Source organism: Mesocricetus auratus, unplaced genomic scaffold (genome assembly GCF_017639785.1).
Source record: "Mesocricetus auratus isolate SY011 unplaced genomic scaffold, BCM_Maur_2.0 Super-Scaffold_100021, whole genome shotgun sequence".
NCBI classification, from domain to species: domain Eukaryota; kingdom Metazoa; phylum Chordata; class Mammalia; order Rodentia; family Cricetidae; genus Mesocricetus; species Mesocricetus auratus.
The window spans coordinates 30,785,700-30,810,015 of NW_024429202.1; the positions used below are offsets into that span (position 1 = coordinate 30,785,700).

The 24,316-nt window shown below is 41.9% G+C and overlaps 1 protein-coding gene across 3 annotated transcripts in view; it reads right to left on the reverse strand.

Annotated features, from left to right (window-relative positions):
- The window catches only part of Aff3 (AF4/FMR2 family member 3), a 471,135-nt gene that overhangs the window by 376,282 nt on the left and 70,537 nt on the right, over positions 1-24,316 (reverse strand). For 2 of the 3 annotated variants that reach the window (XM_040729441.1, XM_040729440.1), the window contains exons 3-6: positions 8,311-8,385; positions 5,862-5,982; positions 4,302-4,614; positions 3,808-4,193 (exon numbers count right to left, since the gene is read on the reverse strand). In XM_040729441.1, the coding sequence (XP_040585375.1) occupies positions 3,808-4,193; positions 4,302-4,614; positions 5,862-5,982; positions 8,311-8,385 (895 nt within the window). The remainder of the gene's footprint in view (positions 1-3,807; positions 4,194-4,301; positions 4,615-5,861; positions 5,983-8,310; positions 8,386-24,316) is intronic. The other variant, XM_040729442.1, reaches the window with a different exon arrangement.

Sequence of the window (24,316 nt, forward strand, 5' to 3'; positions counted from 1 at the left end):
ATCAGTTAATTGCTTTTCTGGGAAGCTATTTTGTAGAATCATGGCATTTCGTTTTTCTACTCTTACTTGTGACATAAATGGTGATTTTTTAGAAAATGCTGGTCATGAAAATGCTATGTTTAATCAATATATCTTAAAGTATTTCAGTGCACATTTTAACAAAGCAAATCTAATCAACCAAACAGTTACTCTATTCTTGTAAATGAAGCATCAATCACAACTAAAGTCCCTAACATAGTCTGTTAACTGACACTCAAATTTAGAGATCTCTTTCCACATCAACACAGCAATGGGTAATAGGACTGGCTTTGTCCCTTGGATTTTAAATATGTTCCCATGCCAGTCATCAGAGGTCTGTGCAACAGCATATTCAAATCACTGCTCCTGATTAATAGAAAATGAGCATAAGGTATACAGCTTTTGGAATACCACTAGACAATACAAACTTTTAAAAAATTTGACTGCACACTCTACGAGGACACCTTGGCAAGTGGGGACCTGCTTTAATATGCCTTCTTCAGATTCCTCAACCAGCAGGTAAACATAGTACACTTTTTCATGACTCTGTCATGTATGTGCCTACTCCTACTGGCCCACCATATAAATAGGTACCAATCTGAGTTTGATATGAAGTACTTTTCCAAATGAAAAGTTATTATCTTAATAACAATTTCACATTACCCCATGAGTCATAGACTGAAAGACCTTAAAACTAGGCACGCTTAAGTTTCAGTGTACCCAGTGCCCAGGAAGGGTCTCGGTGATGTATTTACAAAGACAGATATTTCTGTAAAAATTGCAAATCCCACAAAATCTGTACCTACATCTCTATGTTAATAGTCTCCAAAGGCTAAACCTGGAATTGTGTGTGTGTATGTGTGTGTGTGTGTGTGTGGGGTGTGTGTGTGTGTGTGTGTGTGTGTGTGTGTGTGTGTGTGTAACAAAAATAACTCATTTCGATTGGAAATTATTTGCCATGCCCTGTCTTATGATGTTCTAGAATGCATGTTTCAGCTGTTTGTTAAGTCCCCTGTTTCTCACCTAACAAAAGATACCTTTCCAAGTGGCACTCTAGGGGAGGTTCACTTAATGAGGGGTGGCATCAAGAAGAGGAGACTCAGCTATAACAACAAAAATATGTTTTTCATTAAGCCCCAAACTGAACTGGGATAAACTAGCTGAGAGGCAGGTGTACTGGTTAAGGAATTCTCTTGAGGCCTTTAACTTCCACATCAAACTGCACTAGATTTTTCTACACTAATTACCCATTATTAAAGAGTAAAGAATTATAACAAATAACCCTCTGTGGCAGCAGGCAGAATGGAGTTGTTGTAAAGGAAAGAGCACAGACTTGATGAAATATAAAACCAGGCCAGAGAGATTCACAATTTCTTCATTTTCAAACAAATAACAAAACTGTTTCACTACAAGGATGGTAGAGGTGAGAGAATGTTCATGAGACTAGAAGACCGATTTTAAAAGTAGTTGTAACTGTGGGATAAATTGCAAATTAAAAAGTTAAGTGCTAGAGACCAATTTATTCAATTCATGGGGATAAATATCCTGAAGGCAGAGATCACTTTGTAGATTTTTAATATCTCAAGTTTCATTGCATCGAGCTACCAACCTGACTTTCTTAGGAGGAATGTTCTTACATAATGCCAAACATCTATTTGCATGCGCATGTGTGCACATGAACACACACACGCACACAAACACACACACTTCCAGTTATTCCTTTTTGTCAATGCATGCCTGGCCTCTTTGACACTCTCAGGACAGAGCATGGGGAGGCAAAAGGCTGTCTGTTTTCAATGCTGTATGTAGGAACAATGAAAACAGTTTCTATGCATCACTCTGATTTCTCACAGTTGTCCCTGATCTGGGGTCCTCAAAGGGCATCATGATGATGTCCAGAGTACTGATAACTCATCGAAGGTATCTGCACAAGGCCACACTGGGTATGGAAAAGACATCTCATTGCTTTTAGTCAGAACTATCTATCTCACTGGATTCTAAATGAATAAATAGTTACCTAATAAGCTGAAGTTGCTGCAGTGGGAAAACATCATTTTAACAAGGAATCAACTAAAAGGAAAAGTGTAAACAGAACACTAGTGGCTTAAGTTGGCTACCACTGTTCAAGGATGAGCTAGAGACTTCCTTTGCCAACAGAGCTCATTTGATGACAATGACAAAACCAAGATCCTGAGGAATTCAGTTCAATATGGTGGTATCCAGGTGTTTCTTATAAACAATGCCTAGAGAACGTGTGTTGCTATTTTAAAGTTTGATTCTCAACAGGAAGCCACAAGTAACTGTAATTCCAGGTCCCAGGCATCCAACATCTCTGATCTCCATGGGTACGTGCACTCATATGTATACTCACACACGGATACACACATACATACACATAATTTAAAAGATAAAAATAATTATTTTTTAAATGCCTGGAGAAATTACATTTTGTTTCCATTATTTCTAATCATTCCTGATCCCTAATTGCTAGAATACATCATAAATGTGTAATCAAAAAAAGCTACTGGTGCACGTCACCACATTTCCTAATTAGAACCTTAGTAAACACCTCCTGGAGTGCAAAAGACAGTCTCTCTCTGAGTGACAGTCTCTGGGTAACAGGGTTATCTCCCAAATGGCCCATGGGGAATTCCAAGATGATGGCACAGAAACGCTATGCTCAGCCTTGTCAAAAACACAACAGGAAATGCCAAATCCTTTGTTTCCTTTGGTTATTAAATTGAATTAAGATGTAAAAAACACTCTGGTCACATCCTTCTTCCATCTTTAAAGAAGAACATGTCAAAGCGAAAAGCGACTCAGCAGCTCCTAAGAACAGGGTTAAAGAAAGACTATTTTGGCTCCCAGGCTCCATCTCAGAGAGACAACAAAAGCACATGTGCACAGTCGTAATTCCTCTTCGTGTGCTCGTGACAGCTATCATCAATTTGGAATATGGAATGAGACACGCCACTTTAAAAAGATTGTTTTCCATTCAGAGTCACTGTTCAAGGAGCTAGTCACTGCCTTTCCCACAACCTGTCGAGCGACAGGCTTGTTAAATTTTTCACACTCAGTGCATCCACTCCACACATTGTGTAATGCAGTGAACAAATGTGCTACCACAAAGTCAAAATGCAAACCAGGAGAGCATGAACTGGAACACTTCATTCATTCTGAGAATATGCTCATATAGCCGAACATTTTCATATCATATGAAGAGCCCACGCAATTCTGTTTAATTAACACGAATGAACCGAATCACAGGTCTTATAAAGTGAATGGGATATCTAATGTATTGGAATATCAACCAGACTCAGTGCCGATTTAATACTTTGCAGATTCTTATGAAATTTCCTTTAAGAAGTTTATCATAAAACTTTTCAAAATGGATAAAAGTGTTAAGAGTTCTGAGCTATTTTACAGAACAACTTTACCTCCTTGAAAGCTGAATTACAGCCTTTGAAGTGTTTTATATTGCTACTATATATCTTAGTTAATACTATCTTGTTCAAGAAACTCCATGAACTCAACCAAAGAAGGCATTCCTTCCCTAAGTAATTCCTATACATCATAAACACATACAAATACATTTATACATATATGTGTAGATATATTTTCAGTACTTAACATAACCCTAGATTAATGAATTTGAAAACTTTAAAAACTGTAACTTCTGTCTAAGGGCTACACATCAACAGGGAAGTGAGAGGGATAGGAACATGAAAGCTGCATTTTCAGGTCATGCTACTATTTAGTTGCGTGTAACTGTGATGAGAAAGGACTCACCTCTGCTTGCTTGGGAATGCTAAACTTAGCGAGCTTGGCCTTGGATCTGGCTGACTCTGATTTGTTGGCTGGGACCCCTCTGTAGGCTGTGCAGTGTACACCAGCTTCTGTGGATGACTTGAGCTTCGGAGATTCATCAGGAGCCTGGTCTTGGCCATCCATTGGCCGCACGTACGCTGTTGGTTTCTGCTGTACCAGGCTGGGTTTTGAAGCCAGGGATGGAGGAAAGTTCTGAACACAGTGTCCACTGCCGCTGTGCTTGGCTGCCATCGCAGGTGGCCTCTCCTGGGTCTGAAGCCCCGCCTCCACATTGCACATTTGCTTGGCCCTTGTCTGCTGTCTGCCAACACCATCTCCAAGCAGGGTCCTGAGAGAGCCCTGTTGCGCTGAGTTGGAAGAAGAAGGCAGTGATGATGAGGGTGAGGGACTCCGCACACAGTGAATAGGTTTTTCGTTGTGGGTTCTTTGAGAAACTGCCTCATGCCCCTCCTTACCTGCTCTCTGTTGGCCCTCGGATGGTGGGTGCCCAGTCTTCTGCCAGCCCATGGCACCCCTCTTACTCTGCTGCACAGGGACAGCTGCAGGTGTGGACGATGCAGTGTTGCAGACAGATGAGGGCTGGGGCTGGGCCCTTGACTCCGCCACAAAATGTTCATCTACCTTGTTCACGGGAGTCTGAGGAACACCCGGCTTGGGGACGCCGACAAGGTGACTCTGGTTGGATCTGTCGGTTAAAAAGTCTTTCATTTCGTCGTAATTTCCTAGCGTATTCTGGATCCGGTTGGAGAGTTCATCCCCCTTGTTGGTCTGTAGAAATAAAAAACATACCCATGATCCTGTTAGAGATAAGACACAGGAAACAGTGGACAGGTGTCCATGGGGGTCACATGCTCAAGACTGACACATTCACAATGAGAGCTGAGAGAGGAAACCAAAGTCTTTATGGGATCTGAACATAGCTGTTAGTCTCCACATTATTCAAGAACACTGGAAACTTGTAATAGATAACCAACCTCAGTGCATATTTAAAAAAAAACAGAAAGCTGTCCTTGGTATCTTGGTATATTGTGCTATAACCAAAATGTATTTGTTATTATTTATATATACATACATATTTTGTATATTTATGTAACCTGGAAATCAGAAAATTTACTCTTATAACTTCACAAAATGCTCTACATTGTCTTTCTTGGATTAGATAATAGTTGTTTTGCAGAGCTACTAAAAGCTTTTCTTGAAATTTTAGATTTGACTCAGCTATAAGTTTGCTTCCAGATTCTAAGTAAGTAACTATTCTTGTCAGAAACAATGTGTTAGGCTAGAGGAAGCAGGGTGAACTGAGAAGCAATATGAGATCAACTATGCAAAATTTCCCCCACCCTAAATTGTCCATATTTTTACAGCCTGAAATGTTCATGAACCTTGGAAGATGTTTCATTTGGAAGAGAGGTGACCTCTGTACTGTGGATAAAAAGTATGCAGCGTGTCTCAATGGCTGGTCTTTGGTTAAAATTAGAAGTGATTTTGCAACTTGCATAAAAAAAATTATGTTACGTGTGCGTGGGGGGGGAGCAACTTGCAATTTGGTTATCTCCTTCCACCATTTGAGTCCTAGGGATCAATTCAGGATTTTAGGCTTGGTAGCTGCTACCTCCACCACTGAACAATCCTGAAGACCCCCAATTTCATTAGCCCTAACAGGTGCCTTGATCCTTGCATGAGCCACACATATCAAATATCTAACCTAAACTCTTTAGAATAGTAGTTAAGAGATCAAAAAACATAACAGATGGCATTAATTTTGAAACCAAAGAGATGAAGTCTGAATTATTGACAAAAGTCATAGCAAGTGGGTCTCAGCGTCACACTTAACCTATGAAGTAAAGAACCAACATAGCCTTGCAATCTAAATATAACTTTTGGGGGGGGGGGATGGGTGCTACAGTGGCAGGACTATCTTCCCAGGACAAAAAACTAACTGGGGTCTCTTGTCAACTCCTTCACAGAACATTCCCAGAAGCAAAGGGGGGGTTGACCAGCTGAAAGCCATCTACCTTGTAGGGTTCACTGAAGAGAGAGTAACTGGAATTAAAGCCGCCACTGTCCTGCTGTGCCTCCTGGCTTCTTCTTTCTCGTTCCTTCCTCCGTAATGCACTCCTATCTGGTTCATAGACACTGCACCAGGAGAAAGGGAAGAGAACAACCCCCAACATTAAAGAGCCAAGCCCAAAGTCACATACATCTGGTTAAAGGACAAATGGCAATGACAACAGGAACACGGATGAGACTAAAGCCAGGCTCGGCAGGCCGACTGAATTCCATGTCTGATAATCACATTCTTCCAGAGGGAAAATCCAGCCGTGGGACAAGTTCCAACCAGAATTAGACTCCTCTGCCTGATAACGCAAGAAAGGAACTATGTAAGCAACTCTGACTGAAGACTGAGTGCCCTGCCCGGGCCCACAGTAATTACTTCGATGTGTAAATAGAAATTATGAGCCTACTTCCTATCATGATACCACCTCTGAGTGTTATATGGGGATGCTGCTGGTTGGGGGGGTGGGGAGAGGGAGAGGGAGAGGGAGAGGGAGAGGGAGAGGGAGAGGGAGAGAGAGAGAGAGAGAGAGAGAGAGAGAGAGAGAGAGAGAGAGAGAGAGAGAGAGAGAGAGAGAGAGAGAGAATGTGTGATGCCTGTGTTTCTGTAGAGATTCTATCATTAACTAGCTCCCTAAAGAGCTGTTAAAATCCATGCTGCAGAGGATTTCACAGTTATGAACCTTCTCCTGATCTCTGCTAATCAGTCAAGTCGTCAAACGACTACTGAATCAATTCTTCCTTCTGATATATTTGAAACTATCACTCCTACTAACCATAAAAAACTGTGCTAGGAGGAAGGGGTACGGGCGACAAAGGTAAAGGATGGAAACTGAATTGTATCACTGTCATCAGGAACTGCACCTTCTGGTTGAAGAAAATTAATCAGCTATTCACCAAAATACAACCATGGAGTGGCCAGATACTAAACAACTGGAAGGATGAAGAGGGAGACAAAGTGTGCCATTCCCCTCATAAGGAGGAAATAAAGGGGCTGATTTAACTAGCAGTGAGAAAGTGACTCTCTTCCTGATGAAAGAAAACACACTGGGCTCCTGGGCTCGAGGGCCTAGTACAGGCATGCAGCACTACCCATCAGGGAAGCACACATCCCCAAGTAAAGAATGACCGTGGCCTTGCCATCATTTTGTTTGGCTTGATCTAGGGAACAGAGGCCTAAACTGGGAGCCAAGACACCTACCTACTAAATAAAATTCTCCATGGTCCAGAAAGGAGATGGGAAAAAAAAAGCCACCCAGCCTCTTTACCCCTCAGTGTCTCCATTATAAGGTAGGAATAACTTTGACTTAGGGTGTTGTGTAAGGTCAAACTGAGAAGCTGTGTTGGCAATTCAAAAGAAAGTTCTAGGACACTCAGGCGTCCTGAAATCCAGGGTCTTCTATTAACATAAGGTTAAAAATCAAAGGATCTGTGGGTTCAAAAGAACTTTGTGAAAATAATAGTATTTTAAAGGTTAAATAGCCTCTTTAGTGTTTGTGTCATGTAGATGTAGGGAACACAAAAAACAAAACAACAACAACAACAAAAAAGCACTGTGATTAAAAAGTACTCCTCATTCCAGTTGGGCCCATGTGGCAGGGCATATTTTAAAGTCACTGTCTGTGAGATGATACTACACATGCTTCTGGCAAGGCTACTCCTGCCCCTAAGGCATTTAATTTAAATTTAAAATTAGGGAATGCTAAACTATCCAGAGCAAGGAGACCATTAGCATTTTAATTCATCCTTAGTACATTACCCAAAGTTATTAGGTTTGGGAGCCTAACCAGTGTCCTTACATAAAAAAATCTTCTACCAACAGAGAGGCTCAGCCTTCCAATATCACAGTCATTTTCTGAGCATGGCTGAGGTGACAGTGAACAGTACAATGGGGACCCTCGACACACTCATTCATAGAACCAAGCCTCTAATCCAAAGGAGAAGCTGTGAGGATCCTATGCTACGGGTAGTGCTTGTCCTACAAACCCCCAGCTTCTGTAAACATTCCATGGGTTTCACACAGTGACGAGACAGAAGACACATGATTTATGATACAGAGGCATGAAGTGGGCTTCGAATAACAGAGACTATTATCCACTTCTAACTTCAAGCTAGCCTTGAATGGCACTTACAAAAAAACAAAAAACAAAAACAAAAAACATAGAACCTTGCATTGCATGCATCTGAACTTTCCTTCTCTCCAGCACATACTGGGAGTAGCACCCTGGGTGCCAACTGTCAAACAGAGACCTCCACACACATGCCATGCAGGCCACCCTCAGCCAGGCCAAGCTGACCACACACATGACTGGAGTGATGCATGGAGTGCCTTATGCAAGATGAACAGGCAGGTGGTCCTTTAGGATGGTTGCTGGGCTTCTGAGGAGGCCCCCACACCCAAAATTATACCTCCTGCATCTGCTGGCTGATGACTGAAATTCCAGAACTAGAGAATCATTCCTCTGGCTCAGGATGTCTTCACCCCTGTAAAAAATACAAACACCACAAGAAGAGAAAAGGCTTTAGACCCATCAAGCCTGCATTGGTATCTTCGCATGTACAGGTCTGAGAAACATTTCCCTCAAAGGCCTGAGGGAAACAGCACAAGCACACCGGGCTCCAAATAGGAGGTGCAACCAAAGACATGCGGGATTATTGGCAGAGGAGGAAAAGAACAGGTATAGTTTATTTTGCAACAAGGTTTAAATGTTTAAGACCAAAGCAAGAGGTTGCACACCATAGTCAGATCAGTGAATATCAGGCCCAATGTTATTTCCAGGGTTTCAGAATAAGAGTTGGGTAGGAATTTAGGAAATCTGGAGGAGAGGGGGTTGCTCTTCCTGTTTAAATAAACCCCTCACTCCCAGCCCCTTTGGGTTTGAAGAGACAAAAACAAAACCATCCTACAATGCAGTCCATGGCTAGATAAAAGTTCCCTAGGTAGTTCTGCCTGTGTGGCCAGAGTATGGCTTCTGGCAGAAAGGACAGAGCACCCTTGGGACTGGAGAAATGGGCCTGCTATCCTTTCACAGGCCATCACATGGTAGATACTGTGCATCCACGTGATGACCCAGTGTAGGATCATCCTCACATCATCAAGGAAAACACAAAAAAGAAAGCCCGGCTACCTGGTGCCCTCTCTTTAGCCTCTCTGTTGGATGTAGCTCTGTAGCCTCCACTTTGCAAAGGCAACCCATCCACTCCTCCTTAACTAGCACAAAAAGCAAAATTACAAAATTACAACTAGCAGGGCAGCCCTCCTGCGCTAGTCACCTGCGTGTTACAGCTCCTCCCCCTGGGTGTCTCTGTCTTCGCCTTCCCACCAGCGCTCAGTGCTTTTGCTCATACAGACAACAGCTGCTTGACTAGTCCACCTGGCACTAATTACAGGAGGGACCCGCACTTGTGCATCAGCAGAACAGGGCCTTTCTCTTCCTGTCTTGCCGTGAAAGGGCAGCTCCCAGCCCTCACTCCCATGCCTCTGTAGCAATGTGAAGAGGGCTGGGCCATCTGCTCTAGCAGCAGAAAAACCTTTCCCCTCCGGGTGGAGAGTCAGGTCAGCTTCCTGGGAATGAGGGACCAGTTTTAGGTAACCGCTGTTCCTGGCAGGACGGTGTACCTGTTAAGCTCGGTAAACGCTACGCTGTTTCTTCTTGGCTAACAGATGGTAAAATCTCTATCAACTGTTAAGCTTTTCCTTGTTTCCATAAAAATTACAAGAATCATATTCCTCAGATGTATATCACCAAATGCATTTATTTATTTTGCACAGAAGTGTGGTAGTCAACTGCCATAATGTTATTTATTATTTATAACAAATGCATAGCAAACCCAGAAAAATGAACCTTTTAAATCAACTCCCTCTAAGACTTATTTTTCGTTTTTTTTAAAGAAAAAAATCAAAACTTTAATAAAAATATTTCTAATTATTCTTCATTTACTTGATTTTAATCTTTAAAGTCAAGTCTCATGTAGGGCTCAAGCCAAAGCCAGTTACGGTACATGAGTAGGAGGAAACATCCAGACGAGAAGGCCTCATCATTTCCAAAACTAATCTATTCTGAACTGCAAGATAAGGGCATGAAACTAAGTAACCATAATATCTGTGAACCTGGTGGCTTCTTCCTTTTGCTGAGGGAAAACAAACAACCAAACAACCACCCATGTGTCCACTGAGTGTCCTTACAATATCAGCTAGACAAAGATAGGGAGGGGTGGTGCTATTACTAGGTTAACTTTTCTAAATCAAGACCTCTTCATCACGGTCACACAGGTCCATAACCCCAATTCTTGGAAGGTGGGAGCAAGAGGATGATACCTATCTCAATCAAATAAAACAGAACAAGGCAAGGAATTTAGGGTAAGAGTTAGACAATCAAAAGGGACATAATGCAAGAGAGGCAAATCCAAAATACTTTACTCATCTGTCTCCCAAGAGATGAGCAGCTGCCACCAAACCAAGAGGTAGCTGAGCTATCTAAAAACCATGTCCATAAGCCCAGGAAGAATTTACTGCAAACACAGGGTTCACAGAAGCAGACAGGGCAGATGAAACAAAGAGACACTATTTCCCTTGCAAAAAGAACAATGAAGAACAGTATGTTACCAGTTATAATTTTTTACAGTTTCCAAACAACAGAAAATTATCTTTTTCTAACACACACACACACAAAGGATTATCACACAACCTAGAACTGCAGCACAAACAACAAAATTACAGATTGTAAACAGTGCCAAATAAGGCTGGTGGCATCGCCAATGTCATCGTGAAAATTCGGTCCATTCATCAGCATACTCCAGTCTCTCCCACACCGCCCTCCCTAGAAGAAATGGCCCTGGTGAGTACAGCCAACCCCGCCAGCTGAGCCCAGTGCTTGACCTAGCAGACTCAGCTGGCCAGGAAGAGCTGCCTCCCTCCCTGATGGACTCATCCATGTTCAGCCCACCCACATAGGAACGCGCATTCCAAATAAACTGTCATTTCCCATGGAGGAGGTTGTCAGCAAAGCCTGCATGGAGCCAACTTCATCCCTTGACTGAAATCATGTTTTACTGTTTATAAGAAAAGCATCCTAACTTCTGGTATGTATCCAGAGCTGGGGATCAGTGATCATCATTTTCTGTTGTTGGAAGAAAATACCTGAGGCCATGTTCCTTATGAAGAAACAAGTTCCGTTTAGTTTGGGAGGCTGAAAGTCCACGGTCAGGTGACCCCATCTATTTAATCAGCAGTGAAGGTTTTCTGGCTATGTGATAGCAGAGTAGATGGCATCACAAGAAAGAAAGTCAAAGGACTTGCCATCGATGCCCACTTTCTGCAGCAACTCACTCCTGGAACTAACCAGAGTCTAGAGAAGTATAACAACCTCTTTCTAATTCAGTGATCATCTAGACTAGACCCCACTCTTTTTAAAAGTTCCAGCCCCTCAATACCACCACATTGGAGACCATGCTCCCAGCATGGGGACCTCTGGGGAACTTAGTCAATCGGGGAATGGGAAAGAGCTGAGTTTAGGAGATGAGAGTGTCCAGCTCCTGTCCTTTAGAGAATGTTGGCCTGGTAACCATGTGTTTGAAAGGCTGCCTTTCAAATAGCAGAAATACAGTCCATAACCAATTCCTGAATTCCAGACGCAAGGAGATAATCAGGACTATGACCATCCCCCTACTGCTGCGAACTGTCTCAGAATGAGAGAAAGGAGAAGAAACTCAATCATCAGCAGTGTGAGTACCAGTCTTCCAGGCACTGAAGATGACAACACAGACTGGGGTGGGGGTGGGGATGTAGATAAGCTCTGAGCTGGGCCTAGGAGAGGGTTGAGTGGTACAGATACACAGATTACTACTGAGTGGCTTTCAAGACTCATGGGGGAAGTCCTTCTGTGTATATGTCTCTCTTATTGGTTAATGAATAAAGCGCTGTTGGCCAATAGGGAAGCAAGATAGGTGGGACTAGGAGTCAAGGAGGTCTCTGGGAAATGTAATCAAGAGTAGAGAGTTGCCATGGGATCACGGGAAGACATGACGCATGAGGCTGCCTCCTCAGTAAGATATATTAGTAATTATGAGTTAATAATTAAGTCAGGGCTAGCCATTAAGAAACCATAGCAAACAGTCGACAGCTTCATAATTAATATAGTGTCACCTGTGTTATTTGGGGGCTGAGACAGCAGCGAGACCCAGGCAGCTGTCAGTCAAGAATACACGGTACACAAGAGTTTGTGGAGGTAACTGTTGCCCTTGGCAAACAACCTGACTTCCTTAGCTAGAACTCTGTTTTCAGAATTTCATGCCCCTGTTTATGCCCACGGCTAGCCTGTCATTACTACTTCCCTCACAATAGGTTTCTCTGGTCCCTCCCCAAAAGCAGAGGATGAAAAACACTGTGAAAACTCTCCCCTTCTTACATTCTCCATCAAAGATGGCTTAGCAGCCTGCTTTGGAGACCAGTTTTCGGACAAGTTGAGTACTAGGCCAGCACACTGGCAGGGGCATGGACACCAAGAGAGTGGCAAGAAGACCATGTCTCAGATACTCTTCTGCTTTCAGACTCCTCTAATTTAAGGAATCTAATCAAACACTCCAAATTTGTAACAACTTAGACTTAATGAGTCAAACTTAATCACCACCTTTTGTCATTTATACAGCAAACAATAAAAGATCAGTAATCCTGTCCCAAAAGAAAGAAAAGCAAAATGTTACTTGTAAATCCCCTCCATCTATACATAGGTGTGGTGGACAGAGACAAGTGAGAGAAGCAATTAAACAGGTGGGAGTCGAGGTGAGATGGAACTCCAGTTTGGTAAGAAGACAAAGTCTCCCGGCTACAGCCCCTTAAGGCTCTGGTTTGTGTTCATGAGGATGGTTGTGACGCTGACAATGAAGAGATGGCAGTAAGGGGCAGAAGGCCTGTTGAGGAGATGGTGATGGTCATAGGAGAGTGTGCTGGTTAATTTTGACACAATCTAGAATCACTTGGGAAGAGGGTTTTAGTGAGGGGTTATCTAGATCAGGCTGGCCTGTGGGCATATCTATGGGGGTTGTCTTGATTATTAATGGCTGTAGGAAGACCCAACCCACCATGGGCAACACCATTTCATGGGCTGGGTCCTGGACTGTATAAGAGTAGAGAAATCTAAGAAACAAGCAAGGAAGGAAGGGTCTGTTCTCTCTCTGTGGTCAGTGAAGCTAGAATAGAGCAGGGTGTGATGTGGTTGAGGCTGGAGATGGGGAGGACAGTGGGAGTTTCAGGATGGTGATGGAGAGGACAGTGGGAGTTTCAGGATGGTGATGGAGAGGACAGTGGGAGTTTCAGGATGGTGATGGGGAAGACGGTGGGAGTTTCAGGATGGTGATGGGGAGGACGGTGGGAGTTTCAGGATGGTGATGGGGAGGACGGTGGGAGTATCGGGATGGTGATGGGGAGGACGGTGGGAGTTTCAGGATGGTGATGGAGCGGACGGTGGGAGTTTCAGGATGGTGACGGTGGTGAAGGGTGGTGACGATGGTAACTAGTTAGAAGGCAGTGGTAAGAGTGGTGGTGGTGATGACAGTGTCAGTCGTGAGGGAAGTAATAAAGGTGACAGTGGCAGTAGTTTCATACATGCCGAGGAGAGAGAACAATTCAATAATGTACACAGAAGTCCCCCAAGACCACCAGTATGTCTCTGCTCACTTCCTCTTTGAGTAGTCCCAGCTCCGTGCTCACACTACTTACCGTGCTAGCCTTATGCAAGCCGCCTGCCATCCTGCCATCAGCTTGTAAGTGTATCCCCCTTCCTTGTTTGTCTCCAAGCACAAAGACTGTCTCCATCTTATTATCTTCAGTCTTGAGGGAATCCTCTGGAAGCATTTATAGGCCTCAGCCTTAGGTCCTCTGACTGCTCTTGCAGAAAAGCAATGAGGCTGAAGGCACTCTACACCTGAGTCACCTCAATACCGTATGTTGGGAGAAACTATAACATCATACCTAGACAAACCACCCACAAATATCCCAAGTAAATCTGAAGGTGATCTATGCCATCTTCCCAGACACATCTGACTTGTATTAAATTTTCCAATAACAACAGCTACTCCAAATGGACTTCACATGAATTATTTCATTTAATAATCTCAAAACTCCCAAGAACCATTATCCTCATTTTCCAATGAAGAAAACAAGAGGCTCTAAGGTTAACTAACTTGCCCCATCCCACAGGCAGCCAGTAGCAGCTCTGCCGTTAGAAGCCCGGCAGTCTGGCACCAGACATAGAATTCCTAGACTCCACTGCACTGCCTCCCTGGGGACAGCCCCCTGACAAGCTTTGACAAATGGTGCCCCCATCCTTTGTTAGTAAATGCCAGGCTGAGGGGTGTTAATTTTCAAATAGTGACAATTTCTGTTCATTCTTTTAAGGCCTGCTACTTGATGGATGTAATTTTGCAAATTCTGTAGGGAAAAAAAGAAAACCACACACAAAAAAAAAAGCCCTACCTCGCTTCAAGTGAAAAAAACACTAGCCATGATCTAATATCTAGTCCCTGAACATCCCCAGATTTCAAGAGCTTTAATTTAAACCCATTTCCCTAGTTTATCCCATTCTTAGGGTGGAATTCTGTACATGGAATTTCTTAGAAATTACATAATACCATAATAAGAGCGTTTTGTGACTAACGCAGCAGAGTTGCTGCTGCAACCTGGAATGGGACACGTTCTACCAGGTTTTTACTGATCATTTTCTGGGTCCAAACTCCATTCTATCTCCCTGGAAATAAAGACTTTCAAATCTCTCTCATAAATAACCTCCAGTGAATTTTGAAACAGAGAGATGACAGATAAATGACAGCTTTGCATTTCCAAGGGTTAACTGTTTTTCCTGAGGGAGCCTAAGCCTCCATGCCATGAGAACAAGTGTCAGGCGCTAATGGAATTGTTCCGTGATAAATAAACTGCCAGGCTGGATGACATGCAGCTTTCAAAGAGGCTTTCCATATAGTCTAACCAGCAGAAGTTAATTTGAGTTTCTTAACAGGACCTTTTTCCTTCACAGTATAAAAGTGCCTTGGGATGAAGCAATTACACTGATTTACCATCTTCTCCTTGGAAGAATATAAAGATGCAGCAAACCTCACAAAAGCAGTAACTTAGCCAAATAGGACTCTCCTGCAAAGTCCCTACTATGCTATTTCCAAGAGTTCCTGCCCTGGCAGCGGCAAGGAGCTGCTATCAATCACTGGTGCCCACGCGGAGGAGGATGGAGGAGGATGCTTCCTCTCAGGGATGTGCATGTGCGAGCCAATAAATCATTTTTCCTCCAGCAAATGATCAGTTAAATTTCATCTCCACTTTACAGCTTGTTTCTCAATTTCAGTTTCTAGGAAGTAGAAGGGAAATTTACAGATGTGTCTCGTCTTACAGCACGCCTGTGTTTTAACCAGGATGCTTGCTCACATACTCACTGTCTTGGCCACTCTGGGTCAGGACCTAGTGCCTCAGGTTTTGGGATATGAGGATGGTCAGGTTGCCACTTCAAGTACATCAGGCTTCTGGGCACTAAGGTGGAAATACGAAGGGCCTCCCCCCCGCCCCGGTCCCCCAGGTCAGTAGTGAAAGGGCAGTAAGAGTGGTGTTGGTAATGATAGTGAGACTTCCTAATCGGTCTCCTAGCTCTTCCTCCTGCCACAATCAAATGTCCCTCTCTATCTACTATGGTTTGAGTATAACTAAAACGTTCCTCCTAGGTCCACTTGTTAAAGATTTGGTCCCTCAGGGTAGTGTCACCAGGTAGTTGTGGAACTTTGAAAAGAGCAGATCATCAATAGCAAGCCCTTAAAAGGGCAACAGAAGCATTAACGGGCCTCTCCTCTCTCTGCTCTGGTTCAAGACGTAAGCATTTTGTTTCTATCATGCATTTAGCTGCCCCTATATTTTGTTGCAGTAAAGCAAATGACTAGTCCAACACTAAAGCCACAATGATATTTCTTTGTCAGCAGAGTGATAACACCACTGCCCTACCCTCAGGACTGGGTGTGGACTCTGGACTCTGACCCACTGCTCACCCCAATTTCAGTCTGTGATCACCTAGTCTCTATGTCAAAGCCCACAGGAGCCTGAGTACCCTGGATACCTTTGCTCTCTATCAGCCCACCTCACCCTGGGCCCAAATATTTCCATTAGCAAACTTTTCTCCAAGAATATGACCAAATTCATCCCAGCATATCCAAAGAAATTTGTATCTTTGTCCTACAAGAAATTTGCATCTTCATAACTACCATTCTTATGCAGAATTCCCCACAACACTGTTAGCTCCCTCCTCAGCCCATCTGTGTTGACCTATAAGACTGTGTCAGTGCCTAGAGTCCCTGGTACAAAGTGAGCACTGAAAATTTCTTTCAAAAACTATAAAAATATGTGGTAAACAAATATTTTCTTTTATCTCCTTCCTTTTCCAAACATCACTCACAGGCATAACACAACTCAAACAAACACAACTAAAACCCATTCAGACCTGGAGTCCTAAAATTTTCTTTATGATTCTGGAATTTAGCAATCATGGAATCATATTTATTACAAGTGATTTTGAACAGCTGCCTGGTGCTAGGAGCTTCTTAAGGAAGTTTACGCTTGCTATCGTATTTAACCCTCTCTGCAAACCTATTGCATAGCACTTAGCACTGTTTAAAAAAATTAATAAACGACCATATAAATACAAAAGTGAAATAAAATCCATGTGTTATAAACATCATTATGATCAGTTTGCAGATAAAGACCTTTCTTCATCGATAGTAATTTTAAAAATGTGAGGTTTAGAAATTTTCAACGGTTTTCCCAAAGCACAAAATCATTACAATCAGGATTCTTATTCTATGGCAATTTTTAAAAGGAAGTATGCTTTAAAATACTCTACTTTGAATTCAAAAAATATGCAACACTTATAACATGCAAAGTACCAACTAACAATGAAGAAATTGTCTGTGACTACAGCCTCCACATATGTACCGTGGAGGACATTTCTCTGGCTTCCTGTGGTGAAAACTCTACATTCAGTTGAGCTTGACTGAGAGGAAAAAACATCAAGAAGTATGAATCATTTGAACTCTGTGGCTCTATAACTCATTCTGTGCTACAGGCAGTAGAGATGATTAATTCTAAATATCCATATAACACAGTGGCAGCAAAGCAAGGGGTCTTCCCATAGCTGATGCCTCACTTACACATTCCCAACGCCCATGAGACAAGTGATCTATCACAGAAGTCCTTGTTTGATCCCAAGAACGTTACCAACATCGTATGTGGAGAGGGTACCCATGCATGGCGTTAATGATCACAACTCTTCAAGAGAAGCCGTAGAGAGGACTTGAGGTCTACTCTGCTGCCTCTCTTTGCTGTTCCTTCCACTTCTCTTTGTGTCCCATACACAACTAAACACAACAAAGTAAGTTTAAGGGAGGGGGCAGTAGATACAAACAGCTCTGTGGTATTAGGATAAATTTACGACCGTAAAAAGGGTCTACAAAGAGGGTGCTTCTGCCTCAAAAACACGATACTTTTAACAAGAGCCGGGCAATCTAAAGTAGGCAAGGTGGGTGTTTGCTAGCGTGTTACACATGCAGAGTCAGGAAAGAGATAATATCCCATCTCACTTCTCTCCTCTCTTTGATCTCTGGCCTCTTAGTCCTCTGCTCAGTCAGTGGGAGGCCACCAATTCTGTTAGCTTCTATCCTGGCTTCTCAGATATCTGGGTTCTCAGGGTTTTCCTCTCTAGAACTCCAGAGTCTACAGCTTTAAAAGTCTGGACCAAAGACCACAGAAGTGTCATATTGTTCTTTTAAATTAAAAGTCTGAATGTATTCATGGAGCATAATTTCCTGATGGGAAGCATACTATATGTTGAGTTTCTCTAATCTGAAAATCCATAATCTAAAACATTCTAAAATCAGAAAATGTTTGTAAGCCAGCTCTATCTGGACCTCAAATGATAGGTCATAGTCAAAATGCATGTACTTAAGAGTACTGTATAAAATTACCTCCTGGCTATGTGTAAAAGGTACACCTAAAATAAATGAATTCCATGTCACAGTTATGTCCTATCCCTAGAATATCTCCTTACTACATCCAGAAATATTTCTGAATTAAAAACTGGGCATCTAAACACTTTTTTCTACCATGCATTTTGGATAAAAGATACCCAAGCAGGAGAAAAATTATAAGACTTCTTAAAGAAGCAAACGACTTGGAAGCAGAGAAGAGGGAAAATAGAGAAGAGTCCCATAAAAGCAGAACATTTCTTATCAGTAGGCCCATAATCACCAAGGTCCTGAATCACTTTAAAAGAACTTAGCATTGGGCCTGGAATGAGGAGACCCAGTCACCACCAAGGAATGGGCAAGCCAGAAGCCACTCTGTGCCTTAAGGCCTCCTGGTCAAGCACAGGTAATAAAACTAATCCACCCATCGACCAGCTTCTAGGAAGCAAATGAGGTAATGGACAGTGGTATGTGAAAACATCAAAGTGCTCTGTCAAAGTGAAATATTACTAATGCCTGGATAAGTGGTGACTAAAACACTCACCATGAAGAAAGAAAACCCTCACCCATCTCAGTCAGTAACCTGGATAGCCCATCGTTAAATACAGACCTTGATATAATATTTAGAAACATATACCATGCACATGCAGGGTTTCACTTCAGTGTTACATTTTAATTGGAAAACAAAAGCAAATTTAAAACTTATTAACTATCCAATCTTAAGGGAACCTTTAAGAAATGATAGAGCTACACACAACTGAAAACTATGTAGCCATGGATGGAATGGATTTAAAATGTGAAGATACGAAATATCCAAAATGCATATTAACTGAAAAACAAAAACGCTGTGGAAGAACACAGCTGCCACAGAGTCTTTTATGTAAAATAGTCTGTGCCTGAAGGTTTTGAGACAACACCTCTGAGAAGAAGCATGAAGCACTGGAAGGGAGGAGTTATACTCTGCTTCTCTTAGAGGCTGTATAGGCACTTCACTGCCTTTATGCATCAATGTACCGTTTTTAAAATATCAATGATGGTGTGAATCTTCATCTGCTCTCTGACTTCTGAACTAGCAACATGTACGACGCAAAATTAAGGTAACTGTTTTTAAGTATGCCATAGGATTATGTGCTTCACAAGACCAGAATCCTTGTTTTCTGTACCAGGCCCAGCCTATTTAGGATGACCTAAACCATTCTTTCTACAAACGTTACCTGTAGACTTTAACTCCAAACGAATACTATGCTGTTCAAAGACATCCTTATTCTCTGTACTAAGGTATACATCTTCTGAGGGGGAAAAGTCACTATATTTATCTTTAATAGTTTCAAGCTGCATCTACTCCAACAAATTGTGGGTTTCAGAGACATAATCAACGTTTCCCCCCAAAGACCTACAAGATAGTAGGTCTTCTGATATCAGTTCTTCATGAACTCAACCTGTCTCCTTCTTCCCAGAGAGAAAAAAGAAAATTAAGATTACACCAGGTACCTAGGGCTTCTGAATTGACGAGGGCATCTAAGAACTCTGGACTCTACTCTCCCAGCTACAGACTAACTGGCTGCTACTCCCTGCCTGGCCACTCTACCATTCAAATCTCTCCAATCTTTATAATTCCATCAATACTTTTCAGCTTTTGTATGAAGCCATCTCTTTTATCTTTCAGTTAGTCAAACCTTGTTTATCATTTGAGAATGAACAATTTCTACTAAGTCAATAAGTAGTAAACCAGATTTCTAGATCAAAGTAACTTATTCTTGAGATTACAGTGCACTTCCTTTGACCAAATATTTATATTTTGTGCAGTTGTCACTGACTAGTGTCCACAAATCTTACATACCACGGAAGCCATCAATAAAGCAACACCACTCTAGCATTAACATTGAGCATATCACATTTTCTTAACGGTTAAGATTAACAGCCTCTCCTTCTTTCTCCGTAAAAATATTTGTAGTTCTAAAAATTCAACATGTCATCATCTAGTCACATAAATTACAAAATGCTTTGAATTCTTGAAAGGATAATAAATACCAACAGTTACATATTTTCATTGATAATCAGATAAATACATCTATTCTTTTAAAGGTAAAACCATTTTTGCCTACATTATTGGAAAGATTTTCTAAAATGAATTAGTAGTATTCAGTGCCAGGCGACACTGGTATCCCCACACAGCTGACAGGAAATATCAGAAAAAAAACTTCCTGAAGATAATTTTTAACCCAAAACATATTTCTAGAACCTTTACCCTTATAAATCTCTCCTTAGGAATATAGACTAAGTAAACTGCCAGAAATATATGGATTTAAGTCCTTCCATTTTCACTAAAATATTATATATGACAAAAGGAATTAGAAAAATACAATGTGCAATAATCAGAAAATAATTAAATCATTATTTATAGAGCCATAAAAACTCTTGTACTTCAGTATTCAATGGCATAGGAAATGCAAGGCCCAATGTTAAATGGAAAAAAGTGAAAGAGGATAACAGTTTTGTTGAAATGATGCAGTGACTATATTTACAATGAATATATATGCTATATAGGCACAAACACTTACCCAGATGAAAATCTAAAAATGCTACTAACGGTTACTCCTGAGCCATACAAGATATGAACCTTATTACCTTTTTTGTATACACATTTCTTTATCTTGGACATGCATTATTCCTAATACTCATTAGGATGGGCTACTCTCAAATTAACAAAGTGATTGTGAGGATGTGAAAAACCAGAACCCTTGTGGACTGTCATTGCCATGTAAAATGGCTAAGCTACTAGGTCTCCGTAACATTAAAAACAGGATTATGTTGTTACCTAACAATACATTTTTGGTTACATATCCAAAAGCATTGGAAGCAGGGTCGTAGAGAGATGCATACCCTTGTGCACAGCCACGTGACTCAACAGCCAATTATCAGGAGCCACCCTAAGGATCAAAGAAGTATGACTATCCATGTAGTGGGATAATACTCAACATTAGAAGGAAATCAGATTTTGATATGAGCTATACAATGTTATCTGATAAACTATGTCCCATGTCCCAGAAAGCACATGCTGGAGGCTCTACAAGACTTCAGGACATGGCTGCAGAGAGGTAATTAAGTTCAAATGGAGTTGTCAGAGTGGGTTCTAATCCAATCTGACTGGTGTCCTTATATGAAGAGGAGATCTGGACACAGACACCAGGGATGCCAGCACACAGAGCAAAGGCCATGTGCGAAAGCAGCAAGAGGCCAGCCACCTGCAAGCCAAAAGCACAGACTGCAAAGGAAACCGAGCCTCGTGACATCTTGATCTTAAACCTTCAGCCTTCAGAGCCAGAAGAAAACAAGTCACTACCATTCAAGCCAAGTGGCCTATGGCATTCTGTCAGCAAGGGTCTCACGGTGCATACAGTATGATGGGCTTTGACAACAGTATGCTGGGTCAACTAAGCCAGACACAGACAGACTGACTGGATGATTCTACACATACACCGTACCAAAATACTCAAACTCAATGAGACAGAAGCCAGGAGAATGGGGAATGAGCACGTGTCTAATAAACATGGTTGCTGTTTACAAATGAGAAATCCTAGAGACTGCTTCCACAACAGATACGGGAGAGAGTTGGTAAATATTGCATGGTATACAGAGAGACAGTTACATGCTGAAATAGTTTTGGTATGTGCACAAGGAGAATTAAAGCTACAGCAATGTGAGCAGCACAACAAAGGAGTACTGGGTGACTACCAAAAACAGAAAATAAATGAGTGAGTGAATGAATGAATGAATACATGTACCCCTGCACTGTGGGCTAAACAGCTCTGCAATACACATTCTGTTGCTGTGACCTAACACCTGACCAGAGCAATTCAAGGAAGGAGAAGTTTATTTTGGCTCGTGGTTTGAAAGGATCTAGTCCATCCTGACACAGACAGCAGAGTGAAGAGCTTCAGTTGGCTCACCGTGCCCAAACAGTTTCCTCCCTCTTGCCCTTTTATGCAGTGTGGGACCCCTCCATGAGGTGGTTCTGCCCTCACTCAGGGTAGGCCTTTCCTCATCATTACTCATCTATGTAAATACCCTCACAGACACACTCAGAGGTAGATCTCCTTGGTGGTCGGGATCAAAGTACCTTCTCAAAATGTTCCAACCATAGTTGGCAAGTTCTTCCCTTGTATTTTACTTATTGAGTTTTTTTAATGTTTTTTCATACATCATAGTTTGATCATGTTCTTTCCTCTCTGAATTCCTCCTAGATCCTACCTACCCAACCTCATATTCTGATTTGTTCTCCCCTCTCCCCTTAAAAAAACAAAATCAAAACAAAGTATCAAAACGAAACACACACACACACAAATGGAACCCCCATTTTGTGTTAACCAAAAACTACTCTGAAATAAACATTAACCATGACACTTAGCACCAAGATCTTAGTTCCTATGCATATGTGCATGGGAAGTATACATGCACAGTCATGGAAGTAAGCACCCATACACTCATGAACAGGTACCAGGGTACAATGTCCTACTCTATCACTCTATGACTTACTTGAGACTGAGTATCTCCCTTACCCAGGAGCTTGATGATCAGGATAGACTGTAGATTGGCAGGCCAGTGAGCCACAGTGATCCTTGTGTCTCCATGATGTCCCCTTCTCAATGCACAAGGACTCCCCCCCCCCCCCACACACACACGTGTGTAGCCACATCCAGTTTTGTATGTAGGTACTGGAAATCTGAACTCAGGTCCTCCTGCCTTCACAGCAAGTACTCTTATCCATCTTCCCAGATACTATTTTGTCTTTTTCTGATACAGTGTTTCTGGCAGCCTAGGCTGGCCTAAAACTCACTTCATTGCTGAGGATGACCTTGACTCCTGACATCAGATCCTCTTGCTTCTACTTCCCAAATGTGAGATTATCAAGTATGCACCATTGTGTCTGGCCTCAGATCTTCAGATTCTAACACCATTATCCAAATAAAAGAATTAGGGTTATTTAGATAATTAGCAAATTTTAGGAATAGGGTAAAAAAAAAACAGATTGGTCTGAGTTACCTTGCTGTGCAAAAAGCAAGAAGTTGGTAGAAATAACACTGCTACCACAATACAGGATAAATATTAAGGGGATATAGGAGCCAGCAGAAACATCTTCTAGTATCTAAAGCCAGAGAAATCTGAACAACAGAATGAAGTGGTACTAGATTACCTAAAGCATAAAATAAATATCCATCAGTACACTGACAAAAACAAATTATTAAAGAGATAAGTAAATGGGGTAAGGAAGAGACAGGATGAGTCTCCTGTGCAAAAAGAACTCCAAATGATGTATGTGGATATCCCATGCCCTTAAGCACCACTCTGTAATCTCTAAGAATTGCAGCTACATATAACAACATAAATAAATGTGATAATGCAACACTGAATGAAAAAAGCAGGAGAGGACACCTACTATATAATTGTATCTCTATGGTGTACAAACTAAATGCACAAAGTAACTGTAATTTATAGTCTTGGGATTGAACAGTAATGGCTACCTCTGGAGAGGGATAAGGATGATGATTAGAAGGATGCCTAGGGAGAGTTCTGAGGTTCTACAACTTTCTGTACAATTTGATCAGTGATCTGTGTTCTGCTGATGCTCCAATCAACTCACTGAACCGAACCTGACCGCTGCTTCACACTGTGCACAGCCAACTGCAGCTGTGGGCTGAAGCTGATTCTGATGCATTATGGAGACTACTGTTAACTCTTCTCCATATGGTCATCCAACTGACTAAGCACCAATGTTTGCAAAGACTACATGCCCTCTATGCTCTGCCGAGCCAACTTTGGTATGTCAGGTCTTTTACACATAGACAGACAGATGACACACCTACACACAGAGAAAAAAAAAACAACATGAGAAGATCCTTTTCAAGCCTATCTATCCTTGTACCAATACTACATGCCTCAGTTACTGTATATTTAATAAAGTCTTATGGAATAAGTCCTTCAATGAATTTCTAAGACTAGCTTGTCATTCCTGATCTTTTGTATGTTGAATGCTTACTTTGTAATTAATCAGTTTGCCAACGTTCAATGTTAATTCTACATACAACTGCTAGAACTCATTTGGAGACAAGTATATCAGACCTTTGGATGCACCATATCTTTATGACTTCTTTTATCAAATGTGTAAGCTCAGATGTGGAGCTTCCTTTCAAAAAACCACTCATCAGCCGGGTGTTGGTGGCGCCCGCCTTTAATCCCAGCACTCGGGAGGCAGAGGCAGGAGGATCTCTGTGAGTTCAAGGCCAGCCTGGTCTACAGAGCGAGTTCCAGGACAGCCACCAAAACAATACAGAGAAACCCTGTTTTGAGGAAAAAAAACACACACCAACATATTATTTGTGTGTATGGAAAAGAAATAAACCTCATTATT